The sequence below is a fragment of the Octopus bimaculoides genome, chromosome 3 (genome assembly GCF_001194135.2).
Source record: "Octopus bimaculoides isolate UCB-OBI-ISO-001 chromosome 3, ASM119413v2, whole genome shotgun sequence".
Taxonomy (NCBI): domain Eukaryota; kingdom Metazoa; phylum Mollusca; class Cephalopoda; order Octopoda; family Octopodidae; genus Octopus; species Octopus bimaculoides.
In genome coordinates this window covers 167,802,833-167,815,143 of record NC_068983.1, presented here as the reverse complement: position 1 = coordinate 167,815,143, position 12,311 = coordinate 167,802,833, and the positions used below count along the sequence as shown (strand labels likewise).

Sequence of the window (12,311 nt, the reverse complement as noted above, 5' to 3'; positions counted from 1 at the left end):
GCCTTTAGTCGAGCAAATCGACCCCGGGATTTATTCTTTGTAAGCCTAATACTTATTCTATCAGTCTCTTTTGCCGAACCGCTAAGTGACGGGGGACATAAACACACCAGCATCGTTTGTCAAGCAATGCTAGGGGGACAAACACAGACACACAAACACACACACACATATATATATATATATACATATATACGACGTGCTTCTTTCAGTTTCCGTCTACCAAATCCACTCACAAGGCTTTGGTCGGCCCGAGGCTATAGTAGAAGACATTTGCCCAAGATGCCACGCAGTGGGACTGAACCCGGAGCCATGTGGTTGGTAAGCAAGCTACTAATCACATAGCCACTCTTGCGCCTATATATATATTAGTATTATAACCTGATTTCATTCAGGTCTACTCGGGCCACATTTTAAAGATGAGAAATTTTGCCCTAGAGGCCACACCTTTCAATTGAGCAAACTCAACGTTGCCGTGCAAACTCCCCACCACTTTTAACATAAGTGTGCAAATTTTCAGGTCAATCCGACCACATTTACCAACACCATTGCTTGCACAACTGCTTGTGAGACAAGGTCCCCCCTTTTCACAAATATATAGTAGATATATATATATATATATATATATATATATGATGATTATCATCATCAAGTGTTTTAATTTCAAGTTTTGTCCCCGTTAACAGGGGTGGCTGGGTCTACCTCAATGCCATAGCAACCGAGGCAGGCAGGTGCAGCCCACCCCAACCTTTGGACTGACTGGTACCCATTCTCCTCTGCCATCACAAGGCTTTTTTGGAGCTGGATTTCCAACGGGGAGCATGCCTTTGCGTACCCCCAACCTCAGTTTCTAGTCATGAGTGTTCCCGAGACCAAGGCTTCCACCACAATTTAGGAGAGAAATGTATTCACATAGATAATGGCTTACTTGCAGTTAGTGATTCTGTGAAGAAGGAGGCTTGGAAGTGCCACTATCAAAGGTTGCTAAATGTAGAGAATGCATGGGAGAAGGAGAGCCTACCTAATGTGGACCCAGAAGAGAAGCCAACTATCCAAATCGACAGTAGCTTAGTAGATAAAGCAATGAAGGATATGACAACAGAGAAAGCCTCCAGCCCATCAGGTATCACTGCTGAAATCTTAAAATATCTGGCAGAGGGGGATATGACCTAATCCCCTGAATAGTTAATCAGGTTGTCCACAAAGGAGCCGTACCCAATGAATGATGTAGCAGCATTATAGTCAACTGCTACAAATGCAAGGGTGATGACCTACACAGAAATAATTACAGAGGGATCAAATTGCTGGACCAGACGATGAAAGTAGCAGAGTCATAGCTCAATTAATTAGGAAGAGAGTTAGCATAGATGAGATACAATTTGGATTTGTGTCAGAGAGAAGCCCCACCAATGCTATCTCCCTGGTGAGGCAATTGCAGGAGAAATACTTGGCCAAAAATAAACCTATGCATCTGGTTTTTTTGACATGGAGAAAGCCTTTGACAGGGTCCCCTGCTCCCTTATCTGGTGGGCAATTCGGAAGCTGGGATACATGAGTGGTTAGTGATAGCTGTGCCAGCCATGTACAGGGATGCCGTTAGTAAGGTGACAGTCGCTAATGAGTATAGGAAGGAGTTTAGTGTACAAGTAGGAGGCCACCAGGGATTGGTTCTAAGCCCACTCTTGTTTATCCTGGTCCTCCAAGCTATAGTTAAGTAATTTAAGACTGGTTGTCCTTGGGAGTTTCTCTATGCTGATGACTTTGTTCTTATTGCTGAATCAGTACCAGAACTACAGTAGAAATTTCAGGTATGGAAGCACAGACTGGAATCAAAGGGCCTTAAAGTTAATTTAGGAAAACAGACAAATTGCAAATGCCTTCAAGGAGATGGCCCTGCTCGATACGTAAAATAAGTGTCGGGAGAAACTCCATAAGGTGCACACCCAGTGCAAGCTATGGACACATAAGAGGTGCAGCAGTATCACGGGAAGACTAACAGAGAAAGTAGTCTTTACATGTGGCAGATGTAGTCTTTACGTGTGGCAGATGTGCAGGGACATTAAACACCAGGAATGTACAGAAAATAGACTCCTTCAAATGTTGAGGGTGGGGCTGTCTTTAGAAGTAGCAGACAGTTTCTGTTACTTAGGAGACCAAGTTAGTAGTGAGGGAGATTGTTCTGAAAGCATAGCTGCTAGAATAAGAATAGGCCAGGTGAAGTTCAGAGAGCTTGCTACCTCTGTTGGTAATGAAAGACCTCTCTGTCAGAGTGAAAGGCAGATTGTATCATGCTTGTGTATGAACAGCTCTGCTGCATGGCAGTGAGACATGGGTTGTGACTACTGAGGACATGCGAAGGCTTGAAAGAAACGAAGCCAGCACACTCCAATGGATGGGTAATGTCAGTGTGCATGTGTAACAGTGTGACTTGAGAGGAAAACAAGGTATATGAGGCATCAGATGTAGCGTGCAAGAGAGAAAACTGTGTTGGTATGGCCATGTAATGTGTATGAATGAAGACAGTTGCATCAAGAGGTGCCAATCTCTAATTGTAGAGGGAACATGTGGAAGAGGTAGACCCAGGAAGACATTAGACAAAGTGATAAGAAAGGATCTACAGATGCTGGGACTCAGAAAAAAGATGACAAGGGAGTGAGATTCCTGGTACTTTGCTGTGCTTGAAAAGACACCTCAAGTTAAATAAAAAGCATTGTAGTATTTGCATACAGGTTGTTCCCTGCAACCCTCTCCAGCTGAGCATTCCTTGCAGGCTTATGGGTGCTGGTGCCATGTAAACATACCCATGCTGGTGCCGTGTAAAAGTACCCAGTACACTCTGTAAAGGAGCATTAGGAAAGGCATCCAACCATAGAAACCAAACCAAAACAGATGTGGAACCTGAGCAGCTCTTCAGCTGGTCAGCTCCTGTCAAAACCATCCAACCTACGCCAGCCTGGAAAACAGATGGATAATGGTGATGATGAGGATGATGATGATGAGGATGATACTACTACTACTACTACTGATAGCAACCTTCACTACACTGCTGATATAAGCATACATACATACATGCAAGATGATGAAACAGGAAGAGATTCAATGGGGAGATATCATTTGGAGGGAGAGTGGTGGGGGATGCAGCAAGTGTTGAGTATGGGTGGGGGAAGGGGATTGTTGGGAAGATGGGTTGTGGGGGAGGTTTATTAGGGGAAAGAGTGTGTGTGTGGTGGGGAGGGGGAGCATGGACATAGGGGACATGCAATTATGGTCTTTATTTTACTTAGGTAGACAGGTCAGTAAATCCCCAATTCTTTTGATCCTTTGCTATCTCCTTTGAGATGCTCAATATCTAATCATCGTTTCTAACCACTTCCTCCCAAGTCTTCCTGTACCTTCTCCCTCCAGATTTAGAGATCAGCACAGATGTTTGATGATGATGATGATGATAGTTATGGCTCCTTTCAGTTTCCATTTATAAAATTCACTCATAACACTTTGGTTCACTCAAGATTATATTAGAAAAGGATGCAGAGTTGTGGGGCTGAATCTGAAAGCACATGGTTGGGAGACAGGCTTCTTAACCACACAACCATACATTGTCTATATTTGTCCATATATCATCATCATCATCATCATCACCAGGGCTGGCCAGCTGGGGAACTGCACCAGACTCCAATCTGATTTGGCATAGTTTCTATGACCTTCCTAATGCCAACCACTATACAGAATGTGCTGGGTGCCTTTATGTGGCACCATATGGGTGTCTTTATGTAGTCCCACATGGGGACTTGATGAATGGGTGAGTGGAACAATGGATGAATAAATAGAGGTAGGTATATAGAACATGCATGCAATAAAATATTGCAGTGCTGCCATCTAGTGGACAGTGACATAGGATTTGACAAGAAGGGAGGTTCCATATTATAAATGTTGGCCAAAGAAAACATTACAGAAGCTAAGGATTCCTTTTGATTATTTGAGAAATCAGAGACTTACCTCACAAGTGCAAGGTTCACAGGGGTCGCTATTCAAATTGAACTGGGCTCCTTCTTGGTAAGTAATGCCCTGATGGGTGCAGCCTTAAAAAAAATATATTTCATGAATTTCACAAGCGATTAATAAGAAATTTTTGTCTCAGTCTAAGGCCATATTTCTGTCAGTTGATTTGACTTGTGGTGTTGTAGGGATTTTTAGACAGAGATTGAAACAATATCCAAGTTGACAGGATCAGAACTCAAATGCTGTAGCACTGAAACAGATATTCTAGGACATATGCGTGTATGTGCGTGTGTTTATATATCATCATCATCATCTTTTAATAATGCTGGTATGGGTTGGATGGTTTGACCAGGGTTAGCAAGCTGAGGAGCTGCACCAGACTCCAGTCTGATTTGGCATGGTTTCTACGACAGGATGCCCTTCCTAATGCCAACCACTCCGAGAGTGTAATGGGTGCTTTTATGTACCACTGGCATGGGTGCCATTTGCATGACACCAGTATCTGCCAAGACTACAATTTCACTTGGCTTCATGGGTCTTCTTCTCAAGCACGGCATAATGCCAAAGGTCTCAGTCTTTTGTCATTGCCACTATGAGGCTCAACGTGTAAAGAGTGGTTTTTACATGCCACAGCACAGGTGTCAGGTGACATGACACTAGCATCAGGCTTATTGCCTCCATCAGGCCCAACACTCAACAGGTGCTTTTTACATGCCAATGGCATTGGCCACATTGCCTCTGTGAAGCCCAACATTCGAATGGTGCTTTTTACATCCCAATTGCATGCATCTCCTCTTGCTAATCTGAGGAAGAACTCACTGGATACTGGTTACATTCCTGAGAACTTTCAGTTCCAGTTTGTTGTCCCAGTTTTCAAAAAGGGAAACAAGTCCCTAACAGTGAACTACCGGCCAACCTCACTCACCTCTCATGTCATCAAGGTATTTGAGAGGGTGGTGAGATCACGGATAACCCACTTTCTTGAAAGCAACAGACTGCTGAACCCCAACCAACATGGGTTCTGTAATGGAAGGAACTGCCTAACGCAGCTCCTGCATCACCTTGATGACATTTTGAGAGCTTTGGGAGAGGGCTCCAACACCGATGTCATCTACCTTGATTTCAGCAAGGCCTTTGAAAAACACTATCCAACATTGGTGCCACTGGAAAGTTACTACAATGGATCAAGTGTTTCCTGACAGGCAGAACCCAACACGTGGAGTCAAAGGAGTAAAATCAAACCCAGTCAAAGTCTGCAGTGGTATTCCACAAGGCACTGTGTCGGGCCCACTCCTTTTCATCATCTATATCAATGACACCATCAAGTACAGCAACATAAAAATCTTTGCAGATGATTCCAGGATCCAGAAGGTCATCAATGAAGTGGGTGACCGGGCATGCCTTCAGTCACCCAATGAGCAGAAAAGAATAATATGCTGCTAAACGAGGACAAATTTGAGTTAATCCACTTCAGAAAAGAGGACACCTTGAAACTCCCACACTCCCTTCCTTCAGGTGAAACTCTCATGGCATCCAACAACATCAGGGACTTGGGAGAAATTGTGGACAACAACATAAGCTGGGCCACTCATATAAACAGCAATGTTGACATGGCCTGCAGAATGTGCTCCAGAACTTTCCAGTCGGGAGATATCCACACCATTATCCTTCTCTTCTCTACTTTTGCCCAACCCCACCTTGAATACTGTTGTCCACTGTGGTCTCCTTACATGAAACAAAGCATGATGAAAACTGAAGCACCTCAAAGGTCAATTACAAAAAGAGATAGATGGCATGACAGGCCTTGACTTTTGAAGTTGACTAGAAAAGCTCAAGCCTTATTCTCTCCACTGCTACTGTGAGCACTACAACATCTGCATGATGTGGAAAATATTCTATCAGCATTACCCAAATGATGTTAGCATCACCTTCAAGATACATCCAAGACTTGGGCCCTGTCCTATCTGCCCACAACAAAAATCATAATCGCATCATATAACAACAATATGGCACAATCATTTCACCTCAATTGGCCCCACTCTTTTAACATTACACCAAAACACAAAGCAGGAATAGACCCCATAAAGTTCAAGAAGTCTTGGGACAAATTCCTACAAAAACTTTCAGGTAAACCTCCTACACCAGAATATGGCTCCAAAAACAATAACTCACTCCTTGAGTGTGCCATGTTGTCTGTGTGTGTGTATAAGTAACTCAGTGCATGTGTGGAGTGGGAATGCATATGAGTGTGTGAGGGTGTGGGAGTGTGCATGGTGGTGTGTGTAAGGGTGCTCGTATAGTGGTGTGGTGATGCTATTGAAGAGTGTGCATGGATAATGGTGTGTATGAAGCAGAAAGGTGTTTGTGGGTGTGTATGATGTGAGTAATGAGTTGAATAGTGTGTATGAGTGTTTGTATAGTAGTGTCATCTGGTGAGGGTACTGAGGTAGGTGGTGTGCAGGTGTATGAGTGGAGGGGGAGGGGCAGTTGAAAGAGAAAGGTGTGTGGGAATTTGTGTGGGATTGGTGTTAGATGAAGAGAGGTGGTGAGTTGGGAACATAAAGGGCAAAGGAATGAAGGGAGAAGATTAGTTCCTGTTCATGGTGAAGGAGGGAGTCTGGGTGGCCCCTGTGCAGAGATAATCCAAATACACAGATGTTGTTGCAAATGACCAGTGGAGTGGAAGTGGTGTGAGGCCAGTGTGTCACTGCCGAGTCTGGTGTCTTGGAGGTGCTCAGCAAACCAGTCAACCAAGCAGCATCCCATCTGACCAATGTACAAGGAAGGAGAGAGAGAGAGAGAGAGAGAGAGAGCAGGAGATGCAGTAGATAACATTACTGGAAGTGTAGGTAAAGGAGTTGGTGATATGATAGGGGGAGGTGGTGGGTGCCAGTGAGGATAGTTGGAGAGGTAGGAGCAGGTGCAACAGCATAGGTGAGAGAAGGAGCCAGGTTGGGAGGCAGGAGTAGGGAAGAAACTGTGAACCAGGAGGTCATGCAGGTTATGGGCTCGTTTAAAGGAGGGAAGGAGTATGTTAGGGAAAATATGTAAGGTGGCAGGGTCGAATTGGAGTCGAAGGAAGGCTCAGAGAATGGTGCACTGAAGGGGTAGTGTGGAGGAGTGGTGAAGGGGAAAGGGAGGCAGGTAAGGGTGGGGCATGTGCAAGGAGAGAGAGCAGAGGCACGATCAATTGATTGTGCCCAAGCAGGGGCAGTGTGGATAATGGTGAGGGAATGTCCATGTAAGGTGAAGTGGTGAGTCGAGACTGGGTCCCAAAGTCATGGTCATCCTTGCAGAACCAGTGTAGATGGAGGAATTGAGAGTAGGGATCGAGAGAGCTTGGTGTGAGTAAGGTGGGAGGAGGAGAAATTGAAATAGGAGTATGAATCTGTGTGCTTGTAGTGGATGGAATGTGTGTGTGTATAATATATATATATCATACACACACAAAATAAGCAGTAAGAAATTTTGTGCCCTTTCACATAGGAAGGGAGGGTGGTGTGACTGCCTCCCTTAATCCCAACCTGTTATGGTTCTGGTGAATTTCCCGACATAGGGAGATGAAATCAGGGCATTCAATGCAATATTCCATCATATTGCTTTAATAATTACATCATTTATCAATTATATGTTTACAGTATAATTACATAAGGATGAAAAGTTGCAGTTTTTGTGCCTTCTGGTTGGTATTGAACATTAACAATTTTAACAACACAAGACTAAATGATTTCTGCACAGCTCCTACAGACAAAAATTAAGCTGAGAATACTAATTGCCTTACTTGGACACACAGGACAACATTGATCTTGTTCTTCAACATAATTGGAACATGGCACGATACACTGGAGTTCTGAACATGTCACTGAACCATCATGGCAGGTACAAGAGGTGCAGGAGTCATCATCTGAGAACCACATTGCTCCATTCTTGTAAGTACGGTCCTTGTAAGTGCATTCTGGAAAACAAATACAATGACAGTAAATCCAGGACTTAGATATCATTCAACTTGCTTTTAGGGGTTAACAGATGGCTTCAGAGAACAGTTTTGAAAAAGAAATGCCTTTACCTTGACACTGAGCACAACATTGTCCTGGTAATCTTTCTGCCAAGGGACAATTAAGTGGAGGGCAGCTTTCTTTAATACAAATCACATTACCATCCTGAAATTGTAGCATTTAGAAAATGTAAACTGAGAATAGCAAATTAAAATTTTTAAAGTTACTTTTTCTTCTTTCTCAACAGTTCTTCCATTTACGTTCTTGCAAAACGGAACTACTTTAGCCCAGAGTTTCTTCATTTCTATCCACAACCATTTCCAGGAGTTTGAAGAATGTGGAACCAATGAGAGAGAGAGAGAGAGAGAGAGAGAGAGAGAGAGAGAGACAGACAGACAGACAGACAGACAGACAGACAGACACACAGAGAGAGAGTGTGTGTGTGTGTGTGTGTCTTCTAAACTGTTACAGTGTCAGTATTTTCAACTGAAGTAAGACAATAGGGTAAGAGTAAAATTATTATTATTATGATCCCATATGAAACTATGTAAGTTATTCACTAACCTTGCTAGAAACTCCTGAAGTTACAAAAGACTGAGCAAAGAACCATTGTATTAACAACAGTGAAATAAATAACACTTCAAAAATATTTCAAACTGAAACACACCCTGCATGTACAGGTCTGGCAGGCATCTTTCTTGAAGCTGTGGCCATTGGATACAGAGTTGCCTTCGTAGACACAGTCATAACACACATCGCAACAATTATTATTGGAAGGATGAGTACAGGTCACAGGATTACACTGTAGCGAGGAACAGTTAACGTAGCCAGCCTAAAAGACAAGATGTACAATTATAATGAAGCCAAGAGAAAGTTACGTTGCATTTTATATTAGAAAAAACAATGTTGTGAAAAGTTAAAAGTAATTTATTAAAGTTAATTTGTAATGTGAAAAAAGAAACAGTAGCTTCAGGTCAAAACTACTTCCAACAAATCTCATCATTTTCATGTTTACTTTTCCTTGCTTGTTTGGATGAGACAAAATCCATTGAAACAGATTGTATTTTGGCCAAATGCTCTTACTGTCCCCAACTTTCACCTGTTTCCAAGTAAGGTAATATTTCCCAATGGCTGGACATGTTTTCATGGAACATTAGAAATGAAGGCCATCAATTTATGATGGTGATACTCATTTATAAATGTCACACAATGCCAAGAGAAGGAAACACAAATGCACTCACACACAAATATACAACAGGCTTCTATCAGTTTCTGTCTACCAAATCCACTTACAGAACCTTGGTTGACCTTAAGCTATACTAAAAGATACTTGCCCAAGGTTCCACACAGTGGGACTAAACCCAAAACTATGTGGTTGGGAAACAAACTTCTTTACTACACAACCACATCTGTGCCTAGAATCTATGATACAAAAAAATATAATCACACAACAGTAAAATAGATTTGAATCATTTTGCAACTGAATAGAATAGGATTATATTAAAGAAAGGCTTTTATACTTAATAGTTTTTTTTTTTTTCATAATTTAATAAAAACTATGAAAAACATAATATCTCATCCTATTTATGGACACTAATGAAGAAATTAAATATGTTTTAAGTTACTAACAAGACAGGTACATTCTTTGCACTGGTCTGAGGCATCAGCAAAGTTTTCACCATTTTCATAAACTTGTCCATTATATTCACAAGCATCTAGAAGATAAAATTTTTTAAATATGTAATGAGTAAAGATGCAAGCATTTATATCATTTGTCAATACTGTTTTTACATGTAAGTCTTTTCATCAGAATAGAAAAATAAAGTCTGTAAAGGCATACAAACAGCCATGACAGGAAAATATGTATGTACAGTCCAAAAGGTGTTGTGTGATTTTTCATTGATGTAAACATAAAACCTAAGTTCCAGGTTTATTGAAAAGGTGAAATGATACAATGTGACATTAAGCCTTTCTCAAAATTATTAACAATGTAAGTTACACAAAATAAGTGAACTTTGAAGCAGTTGCCATTTTAAAGTATATTGCCTAGAGAAAACTTCCATTGCAATTTGACTGAAAAACATCCACAGTTGTTTAATCACTAATCAACTTACATCTATTTATCATATTACCTTTGCTATTTTGCCGCTCTTCACCCCTTCCTTTTCTGCACTGTTAGTCGTTTCCTACTCCCGCCAACTTCCCTTCAACTTATAAGTATCATTAACAACCTTCACTACACCCACACCCTTGATCCCACCAAATTTTTACAGCTGTCACCTACTCTTCCCCACTAATCATCTATCACTTATATTCCCCACAATATAACTAAGACACTTCGTCTTAGTTATATTCATCCTTTACGTGCAAAAGGTTAAGCATTTTAGCAGCTGACACTTGATTTGAAGGAGAGAAGGGTGAGGACTTGCTTCAATTCTGGTGGAAACAGTTGAAGTGAGTGAAAATCCATTCCATTCTCAAGTGAAAGGAACTCAAACATCGTCATTTCTTTATGACTCAGAAACAAAGGCTTATAGAATAGCATCACATCTCTTCTTCAAGATCTAAGAATTTCAAGAACCAGAATGGTGCAGAAAGTCATGGTAACCATTCTGGTGGACGACAAGGTCATTATTCTCCATTTCCTGGAACATAGAAATGGAGAACAAACCAATAACCAGTACTTCTTAGTTTTAGGTCTGGTACCAATTCTATTGATGTTTTGCTGAACCTCTAGTTTATGAGGATGTAAACAAACTAACACCAGTTGTAAAGCTATGGGGAAGACAAACTCATATAAATACATGTCATGTAAAGATATACAGATATATACATTACAGGCTTCCACACAGTTTCCATCTACTGAATCCACTCACAAGACATTGGATGGTCTAGGACTATAGAAGACGCCCAAAGTGTCACACAATAGAACTGAACTCAAAACCAAATGCTTCCAAATCAAGCCTCTTAGCCACACAGCCATGTCGTATTATCCCCAAAATCTCAAATTCGGATCCTTCTAGTTATATAACATCTTCCTTTACACAACTTGTTTTTGTTTTCTTTTAGGATTTACCCAGTTACTGAAAAATATCTCCTTTCACTTCCATGCAAAATCACTCTAACACTTAATACATACATCTAAGTTTGCAGAATTACCATCATCATTTAACATCTAGTTTCCATGCCTGGCACAACTGAATTACATAGCATGGAGAAAATAAACACATGTAACATGGCTGTAAAATGGTACATTTGACATTTGTGTTAAGCAGGTGACTCGACCAAATGGTCAGGTATTGGAGACTCAACTTTGTTGTTAAAATTATTACCTCTCATTACTTTATAACGTCATAGATTGTGATTTAGCTTACCTACAAAACAAAAAGTTTCAACCAGTTATTCTTCACTTTATTTTTTATCTTTGAAATCATTATCATCATGATTCCAACATCCATTTTCCCATGCTTGCATGGGTGAGATGGAATTTACTGAGGTAAATTTTCTATGGCTGGATGTCCTTCCTGTCACCAACCCTCACCTGGTTTCAAGCAAGATAATACTTCTCCACAGCCAGATGTTTTCACAGAAAATTGGAAATTATTGACACTGCTTTTATGACAATGACACTCATTTACAACTAATATGTAATGTCAAGACTAGGTGGCATACACACACACACACACACACACACACACACACACACATATATATATGTGTGTGTGTATCATCATCATCATCATCATCATCGTTTAACGTCCGCAATTCCATGCTAGCATGGGTTGGACGATTTAACTGAGGACTGGTGAACCAGGTGGCTACACCAAGCTCCAATCTGATTTGGCAGAGTTTCTACAGCTGGATGCCCTTTCTAATGCCAGCCACTCCGAGAGTGTAGTGGGTGCTTTTACGGGCCACCGGCACGAAAGCCAGTCAGGCGGTACTGGCAACGGTCATGCTCAAAATGGTGTATTTTACATGCCACTTGCACAGGAGCCAGTCCAGCAGCACTGGCAACGATCTCACTCGAATGTCTTTACACATGCCACCGGCACAAGTTCCAGGGCACAGGTGCCATCACGATTTCGCTTTTGCTTGCCTCAACAGGTCTTTGCAAGCCGAGTTTCATGTCCAATGAAGGAGATGACATTGGCATGGGTGCCAGCCATCAAATTAAGTTCGATTTCACTTGCCTCAACAGGTCTTCGCAAGCAGAGTTTAGTGTCCAACGTAGGAAGATACGCATCCTGGCAGAGGCCTTGGATTTAGGTCTCACTTGGCTTGCCGTGTCTTCTCACGCACAGCATATATATATATATA

The 12,311-nt window shown here is 41.5% G+C and overlaps 1 protein-coding gene across 6 annotated transcripts in view; it reads right to left on the bottom strand.

Annotated features, from left to right (window-relative positions):
* Nucleotides 1-12,311, bottom strand: part of LOC106883525 (kielin/chordin-like protein) — a 134,575-nt gene that overhangs the window by 26,486 nt on the left and 95,778 nt on the right. For 5 of the 6 annotated variants that reach the window (XR_008263765.1, XM_052966684.1, XM_052966686.1 and 2 more), the window contains 5 exons: nucleotides 9,621-9,706; nucleotides 8,659-8,823; nucleotides 8,063-8,156; nucleotides 7,778-7,951; nucleotides 3,994-4,076 (listed from right to left, as the gene is read on the bottom strand). Coding sequence is in view for 4 of the 6 variants with exons in the window: in XM_052966684.1 (XP_052822644.1) it covers nucleotides 3,994-4,076; nucleotides 7,778-7,951; nucleotides 8,063-8,156; nucleotides 8,659-8,823; nucleotides 9,621-9,706 (602 nt within the window). In the remaining 2 variants the exon portion in view is untranslated. Of the gene's footprint in view, nucleotides 1-3,993; nucleotides 4,077-7,777; nucleotides 7,952-8,062; nucleotides 8,157-8,658; nucleotides 8,824-9,620; nucleotides 9,707-12,311 lie in introns of those variants that run through there. The other variant, XR_008263766.1, reaches the window with a different exon arrangement.